This window comes from Falco naumanni, chromosome 10, assembly GCF_017639655.2.
Source record: "Falco naumanni isolate bFalNau1 chromosome 10, bFalNau1.pat, whole genome shotgun sequence".
Lineage (NCBI taxonomy): Eukaryota > Metazoa > Chordata > Aves > Falconiformes > Falconidae > Falco > Falco naumanni.
The window spans coordinates 30,273,643-30,292,825 of NC_054063.1; the positions used below are offsets into that span (position 1 = coordinate 30,273,643).

At 45.3% G+C, this 19,183-nt stretch overlaps 2 protein-coding genes across 8 annotated transcripts in view; both read left to right on the forward strand.

Moving 5' to 3' along the window:
• Window positions 1-852: 852 nt before the first annotated feature.
• On the forward strand, window positions 853-9,973 carry SPATA2 (spermatogenesis associated 2). Its single transcript, XM_040608469.1, has 3 exons — window positions 853-1,114; window positions 4,075-4,500; window positions 6,219-9,973. The coding sequence occupies exons 2-3, from the start codon at window positions 4,183-4,185 to the stop codon at window positions 7,470-7,472; spliced, it is 1,572 nt and encodes a 523-aa protein (XP_040464403.1). The 5' UTR covers window positions 853-1,114; window positions 4,075-4,182; the 3' UTR covers window positions 7,473-9,973.
• LOC121094604 (opsin-5-like) overlaps window positions 4,430-19,183 on the forward strand; it is a 44,127-nt gene continuing 29,373 nt past the window's right edge. For 6 of the 7 annotated variants that reach the window (XM_040608477.1, XM_040608470.1, XM_040608472.1 and 3 more), the window contains exon 1: window positions 4,430-4,500. The gene's annotated coding sequence lies outside the window, so the exon portion shown is untranslated. Of the gene's footprint in view, window positions 4,501-17,896; window positions 17,936-19,183 lie in introns of those variants that run through there. The other variant, XM_040608473.1, reaches the window with a different exon arrangement.

The following is a 19,183-nucleotide window of genomic DNA, read 5'->3' on the forward strand; positions in this document are numbered from 1 at the left end:
TCGCCGGCAGCCCAGCGCTATGGCGGCAGCGGGCGGGGGGGTGCCTGGCGGCGGGCTAACGCCAAGCCCGGTCCGTGCCCAGCCGCCGCAGTGCTGGCCGGGGTGCCCCGCCGGCGGCGGGACGCAGCGCTGTCCTCTCCCTCGTTTGCTTTTAGGGCTGTTCTGGCTTTAGAAAAACTACTGACTTTTCAAGGGAGGAGCCACACGGCCCCTCACCGTCGTTTCTAACGCAACACACAAGCTATCCATAGGAGAGCAAAGATTTAACGATCGATCTTCGTTACTGCCGGTGCATAGCACATCCCCCAGGCACGGCCGCTCTGTGCCCCGGTTACGCTCCTTGCCCCGCAGGCCGGCTGGCAGGCTCCTCGTGCGCTTCGCCCCCAGGCTCCAGCCGGCAGCGGGGCCTTCCTGGCGCTGGGGCGCCACCGTGCCCGGCCCCAGCCGTGCGCAGCTCCTGGGGCAGGAGCTAGCCGAATCCCGCCGCAGCCCAGCGCGCTCCCGCTCCCGAGCGCACACACCGCCTCCACGCTCCCACACGGAGCCGCCGCGGCCGCGCGTGGGACGGGTCAGCGCAGAACAGGCCCGCGGGGCAGGAGGGGCCCGGGTGCTGCCCGCCCTGGCTGCCCTCGCACCAAGCGATCCTGGCAGTTGCGGCCCGCTTCCTCCCCGCCCGCCCCACGGGCCCGCGGGTCAGCACCAGGGGCCCGGCCCGGGAGCTGGGTCCAGCCCGGGGGCGGCTCAGCCCCGCAGCCGGGCGGGCCCTGAGGAGGCCGCCCCGCCCCGCCGACGTCACGCGGCGGAAGTGCATCCCAACGGCAGGAGGCGGTGCCCCGCCCACGCCATCTACTTCCGGGGCGCCGCTGGCAGCCGCCCCCTCCCGCTGGCCGCCGGCAGCCCCCGGGCTGGTGCCGGGAGGCCGAGCTGTGAGGGCGGGCGTGCTGCGCCGCTGGGCAGCCGGCAGCTCTTCCGGGGGGGGGTGGGGTGGCCCCTACTGGGACGTCGCGGGAGCGTGTGAGGGGCCGAGGGGTCCGCGGTCCGCATCCGGGTCACCGGGCGCTTCCGGCAGAGCGGCGGCGGGTCCCGGGCGGCAGGCGCGGCCTGGCGCGGAGCGGTGAGGGACGGGCTCGGCTGGCGGCGGGGGGGGGGGGGGGGCTCTGCCCGGCCGGGTCCCCCGGCGCAGTGCTGGCCGCTGAGGGCCCGGGGTGGTGGGTTGCCGGGGCGGGGCGGCGGGCGCTGCGCTCCTCTGCGGCGGGGCGCTGGGGACAGCCCCAGCGGGGCCGGCTCGGGGTGCCGTGGCCGGTGAGTGCCGCTGGTGCTGGGGAAGCGCAGGCGGCTCTCGGGGCCGTGCCTGCGGCTCCTGGCAGCGGCTGGCCCCCTCCCGCTCTCCCGGCCGGACCGGGCGTCTCTGCAACAAGTGTCTGTGGGAGAACCAGGGTGCGGAGCGGCTCGGAGCCGGTTTGCGTTGGCGTGTCGTTTGCTGCCTCCCCCTCGGCTCACGGGCTGGATTTCCCCGGCGGTGCGGGGTGCTCTCGGGCTATTAAATAGCCTTTGTCGTCGGGATAATTTCCTTTTCAAGTCTTTGGTGCAAGCCTGACGTTTCTGGTCTCCATGGCGTGGGGCAGGGGAAGGCTGTACCTGCCCGGTGTTCCTCCCCTGCTTCCATAAAGGCTTTTGCATGACAGTGCCCTGCCAGGCAGCCCCGGGTGGGCAGAGTGGTTGGTTCCCTCAGCGGAGGTTTTGACCCAGGAGGTGGACAGAAACGTTTTCTTGTCTTACCAGCAAAAACTGGACTCTGATCAGAACTATTCATGCATCTCCAATGAAATCACGAGGGTTTTGGTCAATCATTTGCAGCAAAATGGCCTTGTTCCATCTGTTCTATCAGCCAGTGTGCTTCTTAAAACTATATTTATCTGTACCTGTTCGCATGCTGAGGTTTTTCTTGAGCCTTGTAACCATGGTTGTTAGCTGTTCGGAGCCTGCCTGGCGCTGGGTGGGCTGCCTGGGGCAGGGATGTTTTGCTTTTGGAAGGTCTGGTGCAGAGGAGCAGCTCAGTGAAGGCTTGCTGGGGTGCTTGCTTTGTTGTGTTTTGCTTTTTGGCAGTGTGAACTCTGCCTTGTGTACAAACTGCAAGTCAAAATCCAGAGTTAGCAGTGGCTTTGCAGTGTCACAGTCCGCAGGGCTTTGATGGAGGACTTTCCTTTCATTTGGGGACTTTCCTAATCCTGACGTCTCATATGTGTAACCAAGCACTTTTGTTTAGTAGTTATTAACAGTGGGGGTGGAAGAACTGTAATACATAATCCTTGTCAGCACAGGATCATTCCCTGTCCTGGGGGTGTATAACTGATGTGCCAGACAAAGATCCTTCTCTGAAATTGTCTTGTGGAGCTCTTCTTGCTGAGGAGCAGACGTTTTGTTGTCTTTGTCCGCAGACTTAATCTTGCACAACTTAAGGAGGAAAGATCTTGGGAAGAGAGAGGGGTTCACTCCTGTCCCTTATGCTCAGATGTTAATTTAGAACTCTGCACTTCCTGTGATTCACAGCTTGTCTCTTGACATCAGTGCGAATTCTGATCGTGGAGAAACTGGGAACAGCGTGCCTTTGAGCAGAAATTGAACTGCTAGTTAACTTTTCCCACTTGGTGTTGCTATTAAGCACACCCTTTCATCAAGTATTATTAACTGCTAGGCTGTTGATTGTTTGTTTGTTTGTTTTCCTGGCCTATTGGTTGTTGGTTTGTAGTGGTGGGTATTTTTGTGGTCCCCCTCCCATGTATTTTGTATTATGGCTCCTTTCATTCAGTTAATTTTGCTCTTAACAGTGATTTTAACTGGAGTGTGTGGGGGCATTGATCAGTATCCTAGCAGCTGAAATTAGTATTGGGTGGAAAGTCTTTTCTAAAGAGCCGTTTCAGACTGACTACAGCCAAAGCAGTACATTGATTTCTCCCTGCCTCCCCTCCACTTGATTCGCAGTTGGGAAGTCCGTAAGGGCTGGATTGTGTTTTTACTTAAAAAACCAAAGCGCATTGTGTGCTTTTTGATCACAAGCTCCTCTGGCAGAGAGGATGGAAATGGAGTCTGTTGGCCTGTTAATTACCTTGGGTTTGGTAAAGTAGCATTAGAAGCTTCTTTTGTCACCAGCTTTTTCTATGAGCTCAGTGAAGTGAAAATGTAGAGCAGTATATACATAAAAACAGCTATCCCCGCAAACAAAAGTGTACATGATGTAAAAACAGAAATTATTTTGCTCTGTTCTAATAAAGCAGCTAAAAATGGCAGGTGTAGCTTTTTTCTGAAATGATGAAAATCTTCTTTGCAGCTGCCAGCATTCAGCTGAAACTTTGGCTGTAGTTTGCAGCAATCAGGGAAGTGTGTTCTCTGTGAGACGGCTGCAGAGCTCTCCCAGCACAGTGATGGCCTGGGTGTGCCATCAGGTGAAATGTGAGTGGCAGTCAAAAGCCTAGAAAATGTTAGAAATAGAAAGGCAAAGTAAATTAATTTGCTCAGTCTAGGGGCAGTCCTGTGCCACTAGAGGAAAAAAATAAAAGTAGATGCTTTCCCAAGTTGAGTGAAGTAAAACTTCTTTGTTTTTAAAATCTTTATTTCGTTGTGCAGGGAAAAAGAATTAGAATAATGTTTGTGCTAAGTTGTTTGATCTGAAAGGGCAAAATAAAATGCGGAGGAGAGACCCTAAAAACTCATGCTTCTCCTTTCATTTTTTTGTTGTGAGTTACTTTTGCCTTGATTCCTTGAGCCAAGGAACACTCAGTCTGAGCTTGAGCCTGCCCCAGGTTTATTGTATCAAACTCTCAGTGCCTTCCTCGATGTGGGTTTGTTATGCTGTTTTACGTGGATAACTGGAAGAGGAATTCAGAATGACAGTGAAAAGCAGGACAGCAGCACTTCTGTAGGCTCTTGTTCTTTTTCGGAAACCTAAAGAGGCTGTTCTGGGAGCTGGTGTTCTGTGAACCATTTCGTAGAATCCTGTGAAGGAGATAGATGCTGTGGACATCTGGGATTTATGCAACTGTGATGACTTGTCTTTGTTTTCAATTTTTATTCCAGAAGAGTTGCCATTACTGAAGATTCTTAATGCCAGTTAATCAACCTGCAGCCGAATAACCATGAAAGAGACGAGGTAGCTGCCCAAGTGTGAGATAAAAACTGATTTCAATGGATACAAAATATAAAGACGATTTATTTAGGAAATATGTACAGTTCCATGAATGCAAACTGAATGCTTCTGACAACAAGCAGCGTCCTATTAATGATGAGTATTTGCGAGTGGCAGCGGCAGCCTTACTTTGCCTTCCCAAAATTGATCCGTTTTATAGATTCCGGTTGATAAAATTTTATGAGATGGCTGAAAACTCACTGAGATCTGTGAAATCCTCAAGTTTACATTCTCTCCATAATGCATTCGGCATGCTCGAGACAGTTGGAATTAATCTCTTTCTTTACCCCTGGAAAAAGGAGTTCAGAAATATTAAGGTAAGACACTTCGTGTGGCCATAGAGAGAGCATGATTTATTTTTCTTTGTTTTAACACATTTCATGCATTTCCTTTAAAGACTTCTTTTTTCCACCTATTAGCATGGTTGTATATCTTTGTCTACGTACAGCTGGTAAACAGAAGTCATAGGAACATTTCTATGTAAAATAAGTGAAGTTTGTGTTGGTGAGAGTATCCGGAGAACAGATAATTTGACCATAAAGTAGAGAAAGAGCCTATTTAAGGTTCTTGTTCAGCCTACTCTGCGGCAGTGTCTTAATTTCTACTTGGAGATGCTTTCACTAGGGTGAGCGGCCAAGTTGTGTTTAAGCTCACTCAAAGTTTGATTTTTGTCTTGCAACAGCTATTAATAGAGCACAGGTGCTAACAACCATTGCATGCTTTAGAGTGAATGCTTTGCTGAGGTTCCCACACGTTGTATGATTTTGGTAAAGGAACTTCTCTGAAGGAATTGTTTCCAGAATCTCTTACCTGTTTTTTGGTTCTCAATTAACAAAGTTTTGATTTTAATGTACTTTCAAATTATTTACCTGCAAGGATCTCAGAGGGAAAAGTAGGAACTTATATATTGCTCAACTTGGGTGCTGGAAGCCAGATAATGGGTTCTCTGCTGTTGATTTCTCTATTTTATCTTTTACTTGTTCTTATATGCTAATACAAAATCACTGCAGTGTTTCAGTAATGAATGCAGCAGATGAACTACAAGAATAGTTTTGAGACTTGAAAGCTGGATAAAAACACTGCTGGTATAGGTGTCTGAAGTCACTTGCAGGTTGTGTGCACCAGTGATGGGTATTTTTGTTGGGTTTTTTTCTTAAAAAGACAGTATTTCACTATTTAGCAGAGTATTTGAACGTTATTAGAACATTTGAGAGTTCTCCCAACACCCCAAGGGGGAAATTAGCTTCTTTCAAGATCCCTCCATAAATCTTTATGCTTAAGTTCTGCCCTTTGAAATGTTGGCTGATCCACCAAGGATATCTCTTGACGCACTGCTGATACTGACTTTGGTTGAGTACTATGGATCCAGTACCTGCTCTGTACAGAGATGAGATGGGCAGGCTATTCTTGTCTGCAATCCAAACCAGTTTGAACTAGCTTAAGAACATATCTCGGGTATGCCACGTGAGAAGGATAAACTCCTATCTTTGTTTTCGGGGCTTTTTTAGTGGAAGTTCTTGACCTAATATAAAATTAAGTAAAACGGATGTTTGAAACTGCATGGTAATGGTACACAAAAACCATACACACCTCAAGTGTATTTAAAGCTGGATTGAAGAGGACTTTGGTACTCCCGCAGTAATTCTGAGTTCCTGTTATCTCTAGCAAGCCCCTTGTCCAGGGGCAATACATGAAATCTCTGCCTTTTTACCTTCCATAGTAGACTTGCTTGTACACGCATAAAAGTTAATGCCAGTGTATAGCATAGTGATTTAAATCAACAGGGAGGACATTATGCTAATCAGCATCTCAATTTGAATGAAAACTCTCCTACTTTGAATTTGCTTCGTGAGGAATTTCCATCTGCTGAACAGGAGGGATGCAGAAATGGAGTCGTCTTGCCATAGGAGTTGCATGTGTTCACTGTTGTTATTATTCTATTTAATTATATATTATCTGTCAATTATCTGAGCATCTAGTCCACCACTGAATTTGTAACCTAGTTTTCCTTTTATTCCCCCCTCCCTCCCCTTAGACCTACACTGGACCCTTTGTTTATTATGTAAAGTCTGCTCTAACTGAAGATGACGTAAGGCAGATTTTGAACTACATGGGCTATGTCCAAGAACTGGGAACAATGTATAAGCTCAAAGAGCAGGTTGAAGCCATTCAAGTGAAAATGGTTTCATTTGAACTCTTTTTGGCCAAAGTGGAATGTGAGCAGCTTCTTGAAATTCACTTGCAAGTGAAGGATAAAGGTTATTCAGAGATTGATGTCATAAATGAACGAAAAAATAGCAATGAAGATGTTAGAGGCTGCTCAGAGGCCATGAAACGGCGTGTAGAGTGCAAAGAAAACTTAAACACTTCCATGGCACGAATGGTACTGCAGAAATCGGCTAGTGAAAGGGCCTCTAAAGATTATTTCAAGCCAAAGGTGAGCAAGCCTTCTAAATCAGTGGACACATATGATAATTATTGGGAAAGTAAGAAGCCACCTTTGATGAGCTCACTGAGTCTCAGGAAAGAACCAATTTTAGTTGATGCGGAAGATGACATTAAAGATGAAATTATCCGTCCATCACCCTCTCTTCTGACAATGTCAAGCTCCCCACATGGGTGTTCAGATGAATTCTTGCCAACTTCATCTCATCACAATGGCATGCTAAGAACAAATGTCCCTTACAGCTCCTATTTTTCTGCTCAAGAGGACTTAGATTTATATACTGATCCTGATTCTAGAAGTATGTTAAATTTTAAAAGACAAGAAGCTATTAAGCCTGATGTATGGCTGTTAAAAAACGATGCCAACCCTGTTTACCACAAACGCACCCACCTAGCCAAAGAGACAGCTTCCCTCAAGTGCCAAAACTGTGGCGTACCTTGTGGCACTTCTGTTTGCCAAAAGTGTGACAATCTGTTCAACTCTAGGCAGGACTACCCAGCAGTGAAACAGAGCGCCTATTCAATCAAACCACTTCCAAATGATGGCTTGTCTCCTGCGTCTGCTTTAAGGGAGAAATCTCAGTACACGTCACAGACTCAGAGTCAAGAGAGAGCTGCTCAATTCAGTTCAAAATCCAAACCTTCAGGCACCTCGCGCTGTGGCTTTTGTAACCGATCCGGAGCTGCAAACACTTGCACGTTTTGCTCAAAAGTCTCATGTGACACTTGCCTCAATGCTTACTATTACGATCCCTGCTGTAGAAAAAGCGAGCTTCACAGATTCATGCCTAACAATCAGTTAAACTATAAATCGTCCCAGTTGTCCCATGTAGTTTATAGATAGACTCGATTAGTCTGGTTTGGAGGGGAAAGAAAGGGGGAGGGGAAAGGGCTATCCTAACTAATGTTCTGACTCCACTGATAAGAAAATACACTGACCTCTTACCAAATCGACACGTCCAAATATTTGGAACCATGGTTCAGTGATCAGGTGCCAGTTCTTGATTTTTGTGGCTTCACAGATGCTGCAGATACATTAGATTTCATGCTGCTATAATTTAGGTAACTCCTAAATGATCATTACTTTTCAATTTAAATGGGGGAGAAGAGCACATTTTTCTTTAAAACTTGGCAGCTGTTGTATTTTAGAAAAGTGACATCACACCTTTCTATTACATTGCAGTCATCTCCTTGCCCAAATAAAACCATGCAAGGCTTGAAAATAAAGTCTGAAAATTAAGATTCTCATTTTCTATGAGCAATGAAGCTACTGCCAATTTTTGGTAAAGTATGACTTCAAAATGTGCAAGAAATATGTGAATGGCTTCTTTTGCCAACAAGGACTATTTTTTGAAGTGTGTCTGCATTTCTTGCTCTCCAAAATGCAAACACCACAGCATCTCTTCCTTTCATCTTTATGTTTCTTCCTTCTCCCCTTATCTCCCAGTTGTTTATCTCAAGCTTATATAATCTGAATCTGGGTAATACGTGCTTTATTTTCTGGTGTTGCCAATATCATCCTACTGGTTTTTACTGTATGGTATTTTAAAAAGGTGAACCTGTATTCATGTCATTTAAATTATGCCTAGGGTGTTGTCCTTTCAGATGAGTACAGATTTTCTTTACTTTGTGTTGCACATGTATTAAGTACTGTTCTTTGTACTGTAAATAGGTAATTTGGAAACAGTTTATTTTTAATAAATATTTAATATGTTGAGTTCTTAAAAGTGGTATAATCATTATAACTATGAAGTCTCTCTGGGTTATTTGTTCAGGTGACTTTTTGTTTTTCCTTGTACTGTATTTCATAGCTTATTATAATCACTGTGGTAGACTGATATTCTTGGCTCTGATCAATTTTTGGTTTTTATCTGACTTCTTTTTTTTCCCCTCCGCCCCCCCCCCCCCCCCCCCCCCCCCCCCCCCGATAAGGCTACCATTAGTCTAAGTGGAGTCTTGTCTAAGAATTGCAGGATTTTGGTTCTCGGTGCATGCTTTTCCTTTGTGGTTATGGAAATTGTAAGTATAAATGTTATGCTTGCTTCCAAATTCACTGCAAAATCTGTAGTGTAGTCCAGCAAGTAAAGCACTGGCCTGGTTAAAAATCAGAGCTCATTTGTGACTCCTGTTAAAGTAAACCCATCAGTTATGGATGTGAATCAGATAATAATATTTATCTGTATTACTGTAGCACGTAGGAACCCTAGCTGACAACCAGGACTCCGTTGTGCTAGGCTCTGTACAGTTTGACCCCCAAACAACACATGATTATGAATAGTCTTTAGATTTTTATGAAAAGGAAACCCACGAGAATCCTTCTAACTTCCTTATTCCAACTAGCTAGTTAGAACAAAGTATCGGGCAACCTAATCTGACGTGCAGAATTAAATGTGTTTAAAATATCTGTAAAGAATTCTAGCTGAGATGTGAACTATGTAGTCCACTTTGCACTAAAATTATTCACTTAGGGGTTTTTTAAACACTGTTAGAGTCTAGGCTTCTAAACTTAAATGTCCGTTGATCCCTGTGTGATCAAAACATGCATGAATGATCATCGTTCGTCTTACATTTTTTGGGTGGGGGGAGGGCTTGAGGTAGGTAGAGGGGAAACTATATAGGCTAATGTTGTAAAATAGCTAAAATAATTTTAGCCATAAATGGGTGTCAGAAGTATTACGGAAATAAGATGAAACTAGAGTCTTACAGAGGGCTGAGAACAATAAGTTACTGTACAGTTTGCACTAAGAAACAAAGTGAATGGCGTGTTTAGCAATCAGGGAAATTTCTGAATCAAGCGACTGCAACTGAACATAATGTTATAGGCAAGTCTTGCCTTGCTGACCCTGAAGGTTGGGGTGAATATTGTTTAGGTGAATGATTTTAAGGTTTTCAAAATCTTGTATGTTTTTTATAAATATATATATATATAAATATGACACAAATGTAGATACATTATGTATATAGTGAAGAATTTAAAAACAATTTTACTATTAAAATACAGTCTAAGGGTGGTTTTCTTTTCGGTGGTTATTTTGTTTTTGTTCATCTTCTGAAGTGTCATGCCTGTTTGGCTGCTATACAGTGTATCTTCTAGTTCACTAGTTCAATTTCCATATGGCTACTCACACTACAGTGAATAACTAAAACTGTGATGCCACGTAATTTTTACGGTGAACATAGCAGGGACTATACTTGCTTTGAAAACGAAAAGTCCTGTGTATATATGTCATGGAATACTGTAGTACAAAACTGTGTTGAATTGAAGTGATACCATGCTCTATTTTTGTGTATCTTACTGTATGAAGTTGCTGTGATTGATACAGTAAAATATATGCTAATTTAAAATGCAGGTGTTTTGCATCTGATTTGTTTAAATCAATTTGTTTTGAAGGAATTGAAAAATAAAGAGGCCTTTAAGAAAAGGCTTAACTCTTTTCTTAAAGTTGAGTGCATGTAGCTGTCTGTTTCACAACTGCGTTTTGCATGCAGAAATGAGTTTGGTGCACAAAGGTAGTCTTGGGGGCAAAATGGGCAAGAGCGTATGTATCATGAGCCTCAGCTTTATGAAATCGGCTGTGCTGCTTGCAGAATGCAGAGCTTTTTACAAAAAGGTTTATTTTCAAGTCTAAGCAGCATGACTCAGTTTGTTCGGTAAGAGCATGTAAGCCAATATGTCAGCAATCTGCAGCAGACAGACTAACGTGGGGTGGAGAGCAGGTTTCATGTGCAATGTGAAGCTAACCTACATTGATTTTCAGCCTTGACTCTTGATATATGCGCTTTTTCTAACCAGCTTCCTGATGTAAGCCGCATCTCACAGAAGTGGTGTGATACTACTGATGTACTTCTTGGCACTTGAGTTAGGCCTTCTGGCTCCTTTTTCATCCTGCTAGCTCTGGAGCAGGATAATCTCAAGTTCCAAACTAGATATTTTTGTTTGTTTGTTTGTTCCTTGTGTTAAAGCATGTCAGGTGAACGCTTAAATGCCTGAAGTGGCATTTCTGCAAGCCCTCTAATCCTATGAACTGTTGAGGTTACTGAAGTATCAGGGGTGATCATAAAAATCTGGCTCAAGGTAACTAAAATATTCTTGCAGGAAATCTTATCTTACATCAGCACAAGAAGCATAGCGGTGTATTTCTGGTACATATAAAATAAGACTTCGTACTGTCCTACTGTCTTGACATCTCAGATTACAGACCTGTATGTGTGTCTGCCATGTCTTTTGCTCTCAGCAGAAGTTTAAAGGTTCAGTACACTGTCAAGCAGTTCGGATTTGATGGTTTGAACTGACAGCTCCTTACATTTATTTTTTTCTGGAAGATTCTGTGGATTATTGGATTATAGGTATTTAGTACGTGTTGCTAATTTTGCTATAGAATCTTTTTAGGGGGAAAGGTTCACCTTTCCAGTATTTGCTTAGAAACAGGAGCTAATCTGAGCATGGTGATAGTTGATATGTTGCCAGAGTGAGGAAAAAAAGCAGGAGGTGACTGCAAGTTAAGGTAACATGTTGATGTACCTGGTTTGGCTCCAGTTTAGTTAGTTCTCTGAAATCAGTGGGAGTTAATTAGGACTCTTAGCATGGCCATTACTGTGGTATCAAAGCAGCAACTGAGTTGGGCTACGAATGTTCCTGTTATTTGTGAAGGGTGTTCCATGCTTCTGAAAACCACGGGATGTGGTCATGTTTGTCTAAAGATTGTAAGCGTGTAAATGTCATAGGGCTCATGTACAAAATCAAGTAAAATTGGACATTGCAGCTACTTTCAATTACTTTTTTTTTTTCTACAGTTGATCATATTCTCCTAGAAAATGTTTTCTGTAACTTGCCAGTTTGAAAATGTAGGGGCAGGGAATCAGTAACTAAGTAGCTTTCTGGTTTTGTACTCCTACACCCCTGCTGTGAAAAACAAACTCTGAGGGCAACCTTTTGCTTTGAGCCACCGTGTGAAAATGAACAGACTAGTGCATCAGATCTTCTTAGACAGTGCCTAGAGGAAGGCAAAAGGTTGGAATATGTGATACGGCAGCAGCTCTTTAAAATCCTGCAGACATGCCACATAATTGAAGCTCTTCCATCTGAGGAGAGGTGTAGGAGAGCCAGAGAGCAGCTGCTTTGTTTGACAGGCTTGCTGTACAGATTTCAATGTGCTAATGTGTGGAAAGCAAGGCTGTTCCTTGCAGCATTGAAAGCTCTCTGCATTGAAAATACCTTCGCCTATCTTTTTATACTGTCTAGTGGGGTCCTTGGTTTGGACCAGAATCTAGAGCCCTGCGACAAGGTAACCGGGGTGGCACTAGAGCTGGACGGTGAGCTGATGGGCAGGCCCCTGCAGCCAGACTCTGTGCCGGTCAGAAAAGGCAATTATAACACCAGGCTGTCCACGCAGAGCTGTGGGGATGTTTGACCTGTAACCAGGAATTTACAACACGTAGCAGTGCCCAAAGTGGAGCAATCCTTATAATTCCTTGTTTTCCCCCTCCTGCGCTGCTTTTGCTGCTTTCACAGGGTGAAGCAGGGTATGAGAGCTCGGTCATTGCTATGAGTTGTTGCTTTTTTGGAAACAGCTGCTTTGCTGCCCTGACCTCTGCAAAAGAAAGGATCTCATCTCCTTAGGAGTCCCTGCAAGCAGGGGAGACCCTGCCATGCTCAGGGACGGTGGGGTGCTGCCAGTTGGTTTCTGCCATTTTGTAAGGCAGAGTTGCTCCAAGCTTTTTCAAATGCATGCAAAATGCTTCCCTTATCTGGGCCATGCTGCCGCGGATCCCTTCTGGGAGAACTGGGTTTGCTGTTCCCTTGCCCAGAGGAACCAGCAGGGTCAGAGGCTGTGATTACTGCTGGTCTGCCACTACAATCAGCTGCTTCTACTCCCAGTCCTCTCTCAGCTGGCAGCAGTGGGTCTGGCTTTCCACTGCAGTAGCAGAAGCAAAGGGGCTATGGAAATCTTCCTGACACCCATCAGCTTCCTATGTTGCCTGTGCTTAAAGGCAGGCATGGACTTCTACTGAACTTGGAAAGGCTTTGTGCAGAAAAGAAGTGGGCAGGTGGAAATGTTCCAGATAAAAATGAAACAACCTGCTCTGATTTTTTTCTCCTTTTTTTTTTTTTCTTTTTTTTTTTTTTCCCACCTTAGCATCAAGAAGAAATTTCTCTTCCAGTGTTCAGAGTCTGGGAGGCACTGAAGTCATATTGCAGGGAACTTCAGATGAGGTTAGAGGTTGTTGTAATTACTGATACTTCTTACTTGTGGGATCCTTTCTTAGGGCTGCAGATCCTGAGTATAAGTGGTGGTGGTCCTAATACTGCTGTTCAGGCTGGGCTCTCTCGTAGCAGTTACCACTTTGAGATGGGGGCGTGAAATACCTTCTGGCTTGGGTAATACCACCCATTTGTTTTTCCTCTCTTATACTGGGCTTTTAGTTAATTCTGAATTGTGCAGTTCACTGCATTGAAGACAATGTCAAAGCTCCAAGTAGCTCTAAGTAGTGCAGGATCAGACCTGCAGTATGTGGCTGACAACTTGCATGTGGCAGCTGCTTCTGCTGTTGTGGGTGTGGGGCTGTCATGCTTCCTGCTTTAGAAATCATTCTTATGATAGTCATACTGTTCTGAGATTTTTTTTCATCATCAACCTGCTTTAAAAAAAGAAAAAGAAAAATCAACCCACAACTGCTCATCAACTCCTTAGTGAAAAATGTTGCTTTTCCCCAGAGTAAGTAGAATCTGTTTCGTACCTTTGTGCGCAAGGTGCTCTGATTTAACTGCCTTACCCTGAAACTCTCACGGACCAGCTTTCCTAAAGCATGGCCGGTACTGGTAAACCGTCTTCACCGAAGCAGTGATCTTTACACATCTCTCCATCACTGCACATACGTAAATCTGCACTTTACCTTCCAGTTAGGCAAGACTGAGCTTCTGTAGTGACCCAGTTGCGGGTGCTTGCCAGTGGCATCTGTAAACCCCGAATTCTAATAAACGCACTGTTAATCAAAATAAATGCTACCAACCAGCGAGTCTAAAAAGGAGCAGCCTGTTTGCATGTCTTGGTGCACTTATGCTAACTAGCATATTTATGGGGAACCTTCCCACAAGGCAGCTCTGTGATGGAGAGGAGAGGCCTCTTCCTCTCCTGTGTGGTCTGCTGTGTGTGTCCCTTGCACCACCGGGAGCGGTGGGTGTGCGTGTGGTCCCACAGCGGGGCCACCGAAGCTGGTAGAAGCTCATTGACTAATAAGAAGAATCTGTGTGGTCCTTAAAGGGTACAGGGGAACCTTGTTAGATACCCACGTTAGCACAGGGTTGGAAGATCTCCTGAAGAGCTGAATCCTGGCATGAAGATTCCCTCTGCGTTCCTAGGAGAAGTATGGCTGGGTGGGAATGCTGAATGCAACCCTTGGGAACAACTACGCAACTGTTCCGTGGCAGTTTCTGATGCTGGAAGCCAGCAGACACCTGACAGCACTTTGCCAGCTTGGTTGGGGCATGTAGGTGGGGTTGTCCAGCTCTGAAGTGATGGGGTTTTTGTTTGGCTGGGGTTTTTGGACTTACTTTCCATTACAGCCAAGCATGCAGCGGAGCCTGTAGTTACTGACGTGGCGAGGGTTGTGTGGCCACCCCAGGGAGCTGGTGGAAGGAATCGGCAGGGTGCCAGCGACGGCTCGCCCTGTGCCTGGCAGCACCAGTGCCCAAGGAGGAGGGCAGCTGTGTGCAGGTTTGCGTGTTGCCTCGGCGGCAGAAGCAGGAGGAGGCAAGGACGTCATCTGCCACATCACCTATTCAAACCCTGTTTCCTCAGGCTGTGTTTCTGGGGTTAGCTATAAGCCTTTCTGTCCTGGGGGGTCAGCTCAGCACCGCTGTGGAACACCTCCCCAGGAGCTCGGTTTCCCTTGGGGAGAGCTGGTGGAGGCGGCTCGTTTATCTGTCCTGGGATGTGCGCCGAGGGGAGAGTGCTGTTTCCATCTCTTTTTCCTTTATGCTTGGTTCCTGGCCCTAAAAATGCAAACCTGTTCTACTGTCTTTTCATGCAGTATTAAATGAGAAGATATATTCTTATAGCTGTAACAAGCCTGTTTTATAAGCTGGCTTTGGGCCACCTCAGCAGAAATCAGTGGGCTGTATGCATATGCTCTGCCTCTCCCGTTTAGCGGAGAGTGGGGAGAGGGGCTTTATTCCCCACGCTCCGCCTCTCACTCTCGAGAAGTAGAGCCCCTCTTAGGGTAGCTACTGTTAAATCTTTTGCTATGATTAAATTCTCTTATTCTCAAGCCCTTAAGGAAAGAAGGTTCTGTGAGAGGTATTCCTCATGCCAGGAAGGGGAGAGAGCATGCATGTACGTTTTCTGCTGTGCTGTGGAGTCATGTGCAGCAGCTATAGATGGCACTCTGGTATTGGTTACTGCTGGTGCCTGGTCGGTTTGGTGCTGGGAGGACGGAGCACAGTGAGACGCCGTCTTGGGAGAGTAAGATCCATTTGGCCAGCTTCTGAGAGAAGCTTTCTGTGTAGCTTCTGCAGCGAACACATGGTGTGAGCAAGGCTATAGTTAAGGGTGGAAAGGGTAGAAATTAAGTTTAAGGAATAAGATGAAGCCTAGTGGTGGAACAGCATCATATTATGCAAATACTGTTTCCTGCTATACATATTTTTATAGACAGTGCTTCCACGTTAGATGATCTGGCATTTTGGGTCATGTGTTGATAAGGATTTAAGGAAACTTTGTTCCTTAAGGAGATGTTTTATTCAGGGTCTGCCCAGGCTTTCCCTGCCCTAAGAACTGGTGCTGGAGGCCGTGGTGCCCTGCAGTGCCTGTACTGCTGGGGGGTCTGGCTGGCCTGGTGCTGCTCCAGGACGGAGCTGGGGAGGCATTAGCTGTGCAGAGCATGCAGTGAGGCTCTCTCCCACTCCTAGATCTCCAGTGAGAATTTCTCTCAGGATAATTTCCTGAGAGCACAAAACTTCTGCATGTAAATCAGTAATATAAATACAATTCAGAATGGGTGAGTCCTTGGAGGGTAGAAGGAGGTGTTTGCTCTGTGTGTGGCCCTTGTCCCGCTGGGGAAGGTCTGTATCTTTGGAGTTTGTTCAAACTTGAAAGGTGCTTTATGTGCACAGTCAATCTCGGGGATCCCTTTCTATCCCTTTTGTACTCCTGCATTGCAATATTCAGGTAGAGAAGCACTGATTAATTTGAAGTGCATTCTCTGCTCCACAGATCGCTGCCAGGCTTTGTGAAGTCTGCCATGTCCAGGTTTTCAGAACTGCTGTTTGCTTGGACTCTAGTTACTTCTGCCTGTTTCAGGAATCAGTCTGATTCACTTTCCATTGCAACTCACAAAGTCTTGGACTATTTAGAGGCATATCAAAAATTAAAAGAATCTCTTCTAGCAGCCTCAAAGCCTGTGGTGTTTGAATCTTTGATGTGAAGATTTCTCCTGCTTGGAGAGTAGTTCATTTTAATGCTGTGAAATAGTGCATGATAACTTTGCTGCTATATAACTACAGTGAGCACTATGGCTGCTTAATGAAATGATGCTCCTGTCTTCCTTTCCTACTGAACTTCCTTTCATAACGAAAGAGGGAAGGTGCAGTATTCAGATACTAGTAACTCACACCTAAAACTTTTGGCACAAAATTTTTTTAGTTCTACTGCCCGCAGCAGGAGCTGAATTCAGTAACTTTCTGATTCAGTGCTCACTGCTTAAAATACAGCCTGTTAAATGTTGCATTAGCCTAGACAGCTTTGGAACCTAGTGTCTGTCTGGGCTTGCTCTGCAGAGAATTTGGTAAGCAGAAGTGGGGTTGAGACATGAAGATGTGGTGTGTAGCCATCATTCTACTTGGGTTGAGCTCAATACAATGGAAAGCTGAGAAAGAAAACAACCTGTTTTCCGTGAAGTCATTTTTGAGATGTGTTAAAACAACTGTAAAGTCTGAAAACATGATTTGGGGAAAAGAAAGATGAGAAATCCTGAGAAGCAACATAAAGCTGCAGAAGTGCAAAACCTACAGGGCTTTGCCATCAAGAACTCTACCTGCTAGGAATGATCAAACCCAAATGTTCCTTGTTGTAGTACAGGCACAGGGTATAATCACTGTATTTTGTTCCTTGTCTTTTCCTGGGTTTGTAGTCTCAGGGCAGGTTGTAGGCATCTTCTGCTACTTTTCAGCGCTTGATTTAAAAATCCTCTTTTTTTCCTTTCATTGTCCTTCCTTCTTCTTTTCAACAGGCTCAAAGCCTGTTGGCAAAATGACTTTTACTGGGCTCAAGTAGCACGCTCACATGTCTTGGGAGTGAATGTAGGTTTGACACTGATTTGATTCTGCTTTTTTTGCCTGCAGCTTATCACTCAAGCTCTCCAATGAAGGACTTTATTTTCTCAGTCAAATATTTTCCATTTCACTAGGTAATAGCTAGGGGCAGTGATTTTCCTGTCAGTGCTCAGCGCTGTGGATTTTCTGTTCGGAAATCGTATGGCCATCTGAGAAGTAGTCTTAAAAACAAGCACTGCATTTGTTCAGAGTGACAGGATAAAATGAAGTGATGGGGTATTTTTATTTCCGTGGCACTTAAATCTTGTCTTTTTTTCCCCAGCAAAGCTTGAAGTCATAGGGAGGTTCATTCATTGTCAGCAGACACCTTCCCTGTCAAGCTGAAAGTCATGTCCCAGTTTCTCCATTTGTACTCCCTGGAACATGGTGCTTGTGAAAAGCACCAGCTGAGCTGCTGGGAATGTCCGGATTTCACCCACCTCCCTGATGGGCTGTAGCTATAAGTTTTTTTTTCCCCCTGATGCACTAAAGTTATGATACCCGGCAGCTTTGCCCCAGAAGCAGCTTTGTGAAGGAGAGCCTGATTTCCAGTCTGCTTAGTCAACAGTGCTCCCATCACCAGCAAACACAGAGGTTTTTAAGTGGGTTTATGATTAGGGAAAATTGTGTACTAAAAACCTGACTGGGACACCAAACTAGCCTATGTACCGGTCACCGTGATGCTGCCTTGTAATCGTGACCGACACAGCTTTATGTTCAAAACAAAGCCTGGCACCACAATGTTTGTGCTGGTTTTATGCTGGTAGAGGACTCCAGAGGAATGAATCTGGGTTAATTAGCATTGATAATATACAGCTGTGGGCTGGCTTCAGGGGCGGTGGGTTGGCTGACGTAGATAAGGTGCAGCTGTGGCTGGTTCTGTTAAGTGGTTGGGCAGCCGAGGAAGAAAGAGGAGGAAGAAGCAGAGAGAAGAGAGCGCCCTGGGTGAGGAGAGACGAGGAGAAGGCAGCAGAGGGGCTGGCATGAAGAGTGTGCTGGTATGAGATGGTAAAAGACCTTGTTGCAGCCGGCTAGTTTGCAACAGAGGACCACTGATTACAATGTAGTTAAACCTGATCTGTACGACAGGGAGAGGAACTGAGGGTACAGAATTAATACTAGATAAAACCACAGGTGTGAAAGGCTCATTAAAAACTGTCAAGCCATGGAGTAAAGAAATGTGGGAAAGAAATTACACCGATGCCAAAGAGCAGTGTGAGTAGGAAGATAAGGGGAGAAAGTTACTAGCCTGACAGTCCTTCAGAGAGGAGAAGAAAGAAAAAATTGGCTTAAAAATTAAACCTTGGTAACGAAGCAGTATCTAATGACTCTGCACGCAAAAGTGACTTTTCCTTGAAATACTGGTTTTATATTCTAATGCAGAAAATCTAGGTAGTAGCGAAGGAAACTGAGAGATTTCAAAGGGAATATTAATTAGGAACAATTTGAAAGTCCAGCCAAAGATCTATTTAAATTGATGCATTTCTAATGGAAATTTATCTGCCATGTGTCTTCCTAAAATAAAATAACTTGTTAAGATACTAAATCGGCGTGTGTTCAAAGTAGACTTTGAACATGAGAAAATAATAAAACAAAAATTAGAGAAATTCTCCCTGGCGTGTGAAATAGCTGGTCTGGTGAAAGGGCCTGGTGTGGGGCTGGATGGCTTCATGCCAGAGAGCCCGGTGTGCAGCCCTTCCCAGCAGTGCTGCTCCCGGCACTGGGAAGCCTACAGCAGGGCTCGATGGAAGTTCTCATGTCTTTCCATGATGTTTTGAGCAACAAAATACTGATTCTTTTGCAGCTTGTTAAGATATGAGCTAGCACAAGGTGTACACTGAGGAGAGTGGTCCCTCGCAGCATTCTAGTAGCTAACTTCCATTTCTTATGGGGAGAGCAATAGGGCTGGGAAAACCACAAGTACGTGGCTTTCAAAGAGGACAGGAGATGATATTTGGGGCATCTCTGTGTGATATGGGACTGGGAAGGAAGGATCAGCATTTTTCTCATTAGATGTTTGCCTCTTGCCTTGATTTTACATTAGAACCCTTTGTCAGCCACTAAGATGTTCCTTTGGTGTCGCTTAGAGCCGTGTTTGATTTATGCCAATTGAGAATCTAGTCCATAATTCCTAAGGATGAAGCCTTATACACCACTACAGAGGTTGTATTTCTTGTCAGGTCATTTCGCACGTGTGGATCCTTTTACAAAACCAGATCACACAGATCTCCATGCGCTTCCATTTG

Coding starts and splice junctions, on each gene's coding strand:
- SPATA2 (XM_040608469.1), top strand. CDS start 4,183: ATGGATACAAAATATAAAGACGATTTATTTAGGAAATATGTACAGTTC. Junction 4,501..6,218: donor AGGAGTTCAGAAATATTAAG/GTAAGACACTTC, acceptor CCCTCCCCTTAG/ACCTACACTGGACCCTTTGT.